A 7621-nucleotide genomic window follows, 5' to 3' on the forward strand; every position below is an offset into this window, starting at 1 on the left:
TGTATAGATGAAGACACCAATGGAAGAGTTATTTTTCCAGATTATATTTCCTAACAAATGAAATACTTGTTATTGTGTAAGTTTAATTATATACATACTTTCTTATTCCTTTCTTATTGTCTAGGCTCCACTCCCTACCTATCCTGACCTGATCTAAAGGCTGTGAAGAAATTTCCCAAGGATATACTCCCTAATGCTCTTTAAGATTAAACAATCTGATTGCTACTATGAAGAAAAAACATAGGCATGCATTTCCATGAACAGTTGGTGCTTTTTAATATGCATACACAGCCTGCTAAAAAGGAAGTTTCAATATACTTTCACTTTCACATTGCATGTTAAAGACAAGAAAGAAAAGCCATGGAAAATGCGGGTGAGTTGTTTTGGTTTTTTTTACAGCCTAAAAGGGCATGCCCTGGGTGGAAAAATAAAAGTAACTGGCTTTTTGGGAAACCAGAATTAGGTTTTGTGAATGTTTAAGTGAGCAGCAATGAGAGAGAGGAAAGAAAGAGGAGGGAGGCAAAGGTAAGACAGAGGCCAGGAGACTTTCACAGCGTTGGGGAAAGAAAGGCAAGGGCCACAAAGGAACTGGGACATTACTTATATTCTGATGTCATTTTGCAATCTTAATTGAATTATCCCTGTAAGATAAGTACTAGAGCAGCTGTTATCCTCATGGAAAAGAGACTACCATTGTTTCATTCTTTTATTTTGCTGAGGTGAATAAACATGCATCAATGTCAGGATGATGTCTGGTTTTCGGGCACTAACTTCGACATAACAAATCTCAGAATCTAGGCAATACCGTGACCGTACATGGACAATACTGAGGGAGAATAAGTGATGTGCATATTCTCAGAATGAGTGAACTGTGTGGAGGGGGGTATTGAATGGATTAAATCTAAAGGAGGCTCTTCCCTGTTCCTGACATGAGAAGAAATGTTGTCTTAGTCACTTGAGGAATCTTTGTGCTTCAAACAGACAGGTTTCTGAAGTCAAAAAGGAGGGGGTTTATCCAATCGGTGACTATGGGCACGATAAATGGCTTGTTGGATGGATTATTAGAGGAAAGAGTGCTGAACCAGGAAGAGATGGAGAAAGTAAGAAGAGAAAATTACACAGCTATGGATAAGGCCCGAGATTTGATTGATTCGGTCATTCGGAAAGGGCACCAGGCAAGCCAAATATTTATCAATCAAATTGTTGAAGTTGACCCTCAACTCGCACACAATCTGGGATTCTCCTAAGGTAAGGTCAACAACTCAGACTAGAGTTCACATAGACCGTGTGCCTTTGTATATGCTTTCTTCTGGGTAGGATTGTATGTCTGATTTCTTCATTGGCCATGTTAGTTTGCAGACAACTTCTTTACATCTGGCTTCAAGTCCCCATTTCTAAATATTTGGCACTATCGTATGTCCTCTGTGTCTTTACTCTTAGTTCTTATTCTTTTAGCCTCAGTATTAGTCTTTGGTTTAAAACTTACCTCCCACCCTAAGTATGCAATAGCTCAGTTGTTGAAGTTCATGAGAACAGTATGCAAAACTTCATACTGCATTCTATATTACTCCTGGCATGGCACATTATTGAATTTTTTAGTTAACTAAAAAATTTAGTCAGTTAGTTAAGTGTAGTGATCCTTAGAAACATATAGTTATCTGACATGAAGACTTAAGGTCTGTATTCAAATAATTTTTCTAATATCTCATGCAAATGTTGCTCAAGAGTAATAAAATATATTTCATGATGATGAAGCACTAAGAGAATAATTCAATGCTTACAAAAAAACTAGGTTTTTAAAAGTGGACTCTTTCCTCTAATTGTCCTCTGCATTTTCTTTTGAGTAACACTGACTACTAGCATGGTTTAGGCTGCAGGCCATTATGAAAGGACCCCCTCTTCTATGGCCATTATTCTAAATCCCTGATATAGGACCTAGGCAACTGACCTGCTCCCTCTATAGTTAGTCCCTTATTCCCTCCACACAGCAGAGACAGGAGCACAGGTGGATTCCAAGCCACTTTTGTGCTTCTCTCTTATGCTTTCTATGTGCAATCAGAAGGAAAAGTTGGTCTTTGAAAGCAAAAAGCCATTTTTCCTAGGGACTAGGAAAGGTTATGTGTGTCTTACTGACAAGGAAATGCCATCTATGGGTATTAACATTTTTTCCAAAATTAAAGACAAATAATAAATAACTATGAAAGTTCAAAACAACTGTCTTCTCTCCACTGCCCTATCCCTTTCAATCCCTAGTCTTTGAATTCCAGAGGCACTTGTGCACCCACTGTGTAACTCTAACACCCAGAGTCAACCTCATCACTTGTCAAACTTTGTCTCTTCAGTCAGGGTTGTTATAGATTGGTCTCTCCCTCATCTACTTGCCAGTTTTTTAAGGGCTGAACAATATGGCAATTACATGTCCCATTTGAGAGACTATAATGGGAGAGATCTTTCTAAAAGAAAGTTATTGGCATGTACACTACTGCCAAAACAAGGCCTCCTCCAGAAAGTGTTCTTGAACTTATTGATGGTCAATTTTCTTCAGAAGTCAAGATGTGAAGGATGGGGCAAATTGCAGCCTGTTAACTTGGGGTTGACATTTTCTAGGAAGCCTATGGTTTTCCCTCATTCAGGGTAGGGAAATGGACCATGTTGTACCTATGAAAATCTTGTCTTCAATAGGCACTATGTAACATAGAATTGAGTATTTTTTTAAAAAGGAGTATTTTATAATCGTTAGCTACTGACGATTCTTTAAATTTGTGAAGAAAAGCTTCTCCAGTGTGTATTGTTATATTTAGATCCTTATAAAGTCTCAAAGAAATTTAAATTTAATTTTTGAAATTGACAATCATAATGAATCGTGACCTCAGATGGTACATTATAAATCTGATTGATTTAATGAACTAGATAGAGTGACTGAGACTTTTCAATGTTTTTCTTGGAGTGTGAATCTGAGTAGGGCAAATACAGATTACAGTGACTGTTATCAGGGTTCTTTTCACAGGTATCAATCTATAGTGTCCTAACTGGGCCAGAACAGTCATGAAAAAGAGCCTGGGAATATAGGCAAGACAGATTTGTGTTTACATCCTGGCTCTACCACTTTCCTGTTCTCTGGAACTTAAGAAATTGACTTACCAGTGATTGAGGGTAGACCAGTGAGTCACCTCATCATCATTTCCTGCTGTGATAAATCTTAACAAGGCTAACTGTCAAAGTTCAGGTGCCTTTTCTTAGTCTAAGTCAGCTCTGAGTTAGACAATTGTACTTTGCACATACCTTTTACGTAGTAGTGGTCACCTCAGAAGCTACCTTGAAACATGCACATTAAGATAATTATTGATTCTGTGGCTGATGGAACCTCAGCTTCCACCTCATCGTAGAATGCAGAGATCAAAGGATTCATTGTAGCATTCTTTTGCTTTGCCTTAAATGTTAAAGTCCAATAACACATGTGGAGAGGCTTTTGTTTTCCAGTAAAAATTGTGGTTCCAGGTAAATTACATTTTGAACAGGATAAAAATGTGTAGGAATTATTTTCAAAAGGGAGTTTCCAATACATTCAGACAGGATTCTTCAGAGATGATATGTGACTATTTTAATGCCTTTTATCTTTTTTTAAAATTCACAATAAGGAAATTATCATACTACAGAAGAGTACCAAGCAGAGATTCTTCCTTTTCCAGGTATGGTGTGTTCAAAGGAAGAACATCTTTGTTCTTCCTTGAACAAAACAAGGAACCTGTTCTTCCTCGATGTTAACTACAGATTTGTGTGACAAACCTAGAGAGGATACAAGGAGTGATTCTCCTGGATTGATCATATGCCTTTTTTCTTTTTGCCTATGCTGCTTTCTCAGAAGTAATTCTTACAGTTTCACTGCCATGTTTATACTAACAAGTTATAAACCTGTGTCTCAAATTCTGATTACCCACTTGAATGCCATACTTCACTATTGTAGTGCCTGCTGAAGATATGGACTCATCTCCAACAGACCTCATTCTTCAATAAATATCAAGAGCTGACTTTGTCATTTATTCTTTCCCATACATTGCTCCTTCTTTGGTTTTCACTATTTGGTTAATGGTACTACCATCACCAAGTTATTCAAACCAAAATCCTAAATTAATTCTTCAGCTTTTTCTTCTCCCTTACACCCTTCAAGCAGTGGCCAAATTTTATTGATTCCACTCTCAAATCCAGATCCATCCAGCCACTTCTAATTTTATTATTATAGATCAGAGCCCCTGTTCCCACAAGCCCCTGTGACTCTTCAGCCATAACTCTCATATTTTTCTGGTGTTCTGAAAAATGAAGTCATCATTATCCCTCAATAGGCTTTAAGCTTTATGAGAACATTGGACATCTTTGACTTATTCATAAGAATGATACTATCTAACAGTAATTGATTCATAGTGTACATACAGTGAACATTTGTCAAAATAATATTTTACTGAGTAATTTCATCAAAATTGCTATTATCTGCTACACCATTAGAACACTATTTAGCATATGGCCACTGTGTCAAAGACCTTGATCTGTAGACTGTTTTGAGTATAACTAACAAGACAAAGAAGGTTCCTGTTTTTATACACAAGTTATGAATGACCACCTACTTAAGAATTCCCACCACTGCATTAAAGTTAGCCAAGAATTTAAGGATGAGTATAACCCTACACACACCCATATCGGTTCAGGTGATATAAAATGCTGCAACAATTCACACACTTTTCTTCAAATTAGTTAGTTGTTTTTTATAATTTATTTTTATCTTTCATTAATGTTCAAATACAGTTGTCTCCATTTATGGCACAGATTTAGAAGAAGCCCATGTTTCATTTGTGAGTGGGCGAACTTCATCAGCAGGCATCTCTCCACTGAGTGCAAACTCAGATGCCTAGACCTCTCCCATCATATGAGTCTGGTATCTGTGCTATAAAATGCCAAAGCCACTGTGGTCTCAACCATAAGTTAATGGCATTGGAAGAAATATGGGAAATCACTGGTGAGACATTGTGCTGGGCTTGGCCTGGGTATGTCACACCATCGTCCTGCCTGTATTCCTGGCCTTGAACTCAGTCACATGGCCAAACCAAACTGCTAAGGTGGTTGGCAGCACCGACCAGCTGTGTGCACAGGAAGAAGACAGAATTTTGTTGAATAGCTAGCCAGTCTCTGCCACAAATATATAAATGCAAAATGTTTCATTTCACACAGTATTGAAGGTGGTCCAAGGAAATCCCAGGTCCAAGATGACAAGGAAGACCTTAAAAATGTTTCAAGCCTCTCCCCTGAAAAAAATGGTCTCAGATGTATTGAGTCTTGACAAGGTCAATATATGCTAGATACATTAAATGGCAAACTTAATTTTTGTATGAATCCAGCTTCTTTCTTACTAAATAATTGTTTTATTTGTCCTAGAAAAGTATTTTTCTCAAATACTTATCAAATTATTTCTCAAATTATTTCATCGGAAGAGTGACACTTTTCCTCAAATGAAGAAGACTAGATTTGGAAGAAATTTAAAGACCAAGGAAGTAAATATGTCATCAAATTTAGAAATTTCTGTCATAAATCTATTATAGGCAGTTACCCCATGCATGTTTTCTTAGGTATTTCAGTGGATGGGACATCCACTATATAAGCAAAGGCCCTATTTCTCAACTGAGATAAATTAACTCTGGTATAATCCAGCTGTTTCTCTTTAATATTTTTCATTGTTCTTCAGACATGTATATCAAGAGAGAGTATTCTTTCCTCTCTTCCTCCTAATGATGATTTGTATAGTTTTGTCCAACATGTTTATTGTAATTATCTTTAACTTTACCCATGGTAAACTTATTTCATGTTGTCTGGGCCAATATATTATAATTTCTTCAAATTTCCCTTTTAAATTGAAGATAGCTTTCTTTTACAAATAGTTTAGTTTCTGGCAGATCATCCCAATATTGAGAAAACATATTTATTTTGATGCAGAGGTTATATTACTTCTTTAGCAAGTACATCCCAGTGTTGGATGGTGTTAAACTTGTAATAAAATAAACCCTGAAAGCTTTACTTATATAAATGACTGCAAAAGCTCTTTCTCATATATTTATGTAATCAATATTTAATGTCATGAATCTATCTAATGTGCCTCTTGATTTTAGCATTTAGTATTCTGTTCATAGCCCATTCTAGTTAATCCGTTTAATATTCTTTATTCTCCTCCCCATATATACATACAGTAGAGAGATCCCTGAAGAACAAAAAAAAACCCCTCTTCATTCCTTCCTTTCTTCCTTTCATCTGTAATGCCTACTGTCAGGCCTATTAACTATGTAAGTAAATAAATAAATGTATATATTTGTTTTAAAAATTAGAATTAAATTAATTACCCTCTACCTCCATTAATTATTAATTTTAAGGAATTTTATATAAATTTATATCTTGAACAAGAAGTATAGAAACAGTCTCAGATGCAGAGAAATATTTGTTGCCGGATGGAAAGAGGGTTGGGATGGTGGGTAAAAAAGTTGAAAGGATTTAGAAGTTCAGTTGGTTGTTACAGAGTAGTCCTTGGGCTGTAAAGCAAAGCATAGGGAATATAGTTGAAAATATTGTCATATCTATATATTGTATCAGGTGGGTACTAGATTTCTCAGGGTGATCACAATCCAAATTATATAAACATCTAATCATGGGGGTGTACACCTAAAACTAATATAATATTGTATGTCAACTATAATTTTTTAAAAAAATTATCTGCAACCATGTATCCTTTCATTTCTTACAGGAAATTTGGCTTTATTATAATCCTCAGGGACCACCCTCATGCGTGCTGTTCATTTTTCACTGAAGCGTCAATATGTGGCACACAACTCGGCTGAATGAGGAAGAGAGCACATGCTTCTCACCCAAGCTCTGCAATATTGTTTGCCAAGTTTCTGAAATCAACTATTTCTTTTAACCTGGTCTTCTTATTCATAAAATCTGAATCAGTGTATATTTAACCTGTTTAAAGAACACATTTTTTTTATGAAAGATAATGAAATAAAGTATATGAAAGCTTCTGGAGCAATTGACAAAGAAGTATATTTTTACATTTCAAGCTTCTGAAATATGGCTCATGACTACTATACACAGCAGGCACTGTGATGTGGTTTTACCCATACCATTCTACCACAAAAAGTTACAACAATTATGAATCCTCACCCCACCTATATGCACACACACACAGATGAGATAACAGAAGTACAAAAATATTAAATAAATTATCAAGAGGAATGGAATTTGATCCCAAGGTTTTGTTTCTCAAAGTCCACTCTGATAAGCTGCCTGAAAGAGCAGGTTTTAGACAAAGAAACAATAAACTTACATGCATTTAAGTTAATGCCCTTCCTAAGATGTATTAGTCACAGTGCCCCAAGAGTCTTAAAATAATAAAGAACCAGAGATACATAAACCGAGAGTGTAAGTGGCTTTCAAAGAGTTGAAAATGGCACAACCAGAACAAGATGCAGAAGCCTTCAGCCTTCAATATAACAGCTTTTCATACTATCTACTGTTATAAAAAATGATCTTGTTGTACACGCTATCACAGGAAATTCTAATGTTAGGATTTTTATTAGTATGCTTC

The 7621-nt window shown here is 36.0% G+C and overlaps 1 protein-coding gene across 6 annotated transcripts; it reads left to right on the top strand.

Moving 5' to 3' along the window:
* Positions 1–298: 298 nt before the first annotated feature.
* CARD16 (caspase recruitment domain family member 16) lies at positions 299–7274 on the top strand. Of its 6 annotated transcripts, XR_008392521.1 has the most exons (5): positions 319–373; positions 986–1248; positions 3639–3689; positions 6231–6323; positions 6779–7274. XR_008392521.1 is itself a non-coding variant. In XM_037161002.2 (3 exons), exons 1-2 carry the CDS (start codon positions 361–363, stop codon positions 1245–1247), a joined length of 279 nt encoding a protein of 92 aa, XP_037016897.2. In that variant the 5' UTR covers positions 299–360; the 3' UTR covers position 1248; positions 6779–7274. The 6 variants fall into 6 exon arrangements, 3 of the variants coding, with proteins under 3 accessions (XP_037016897.2, XP_053526441.1, XP_053526440.1); XR_008392522.1 differs by lacking the exon at positions 6231–6323; XR_008392523.1 differs by lacking the exon at positions 3639–3689.
* Positions 7275–7621: the final 347 nt, after the last annotated feature.

This window comes from Artibeus jamaicensis, unplaced genomic scaffold (genome assembly GCF_021234435.1).
Source record: "Artibeus jamaicensis isolate MK-2021 breed Jamaican fruit bat unplaced genomic scaffold, CSHL_Jam_final contig_585, whole genome shotgun sequence".
Taxonomy (NCBI): Eukaryota; Metazoa; Chordata; class Mammalia; order Chiroptera; family Phyllostomidae; genus Artibeus; species Artibeus jamaicensis.

Coding starts and splice junctions, on each gene's coding strand:
- CARD16 (XM_053670466.1), top strand. CDS start 336: ATGTTAAAGACAAGAAAGAAAAGCCATGGAAAATGCGG. Junction 374..985: donor AAAAGCCATGGAAAATGCGG/GTGAGTTGTTTT, acceptor TCAAACAGACAG/GTTTCTGAAGTCAAAAAGGA.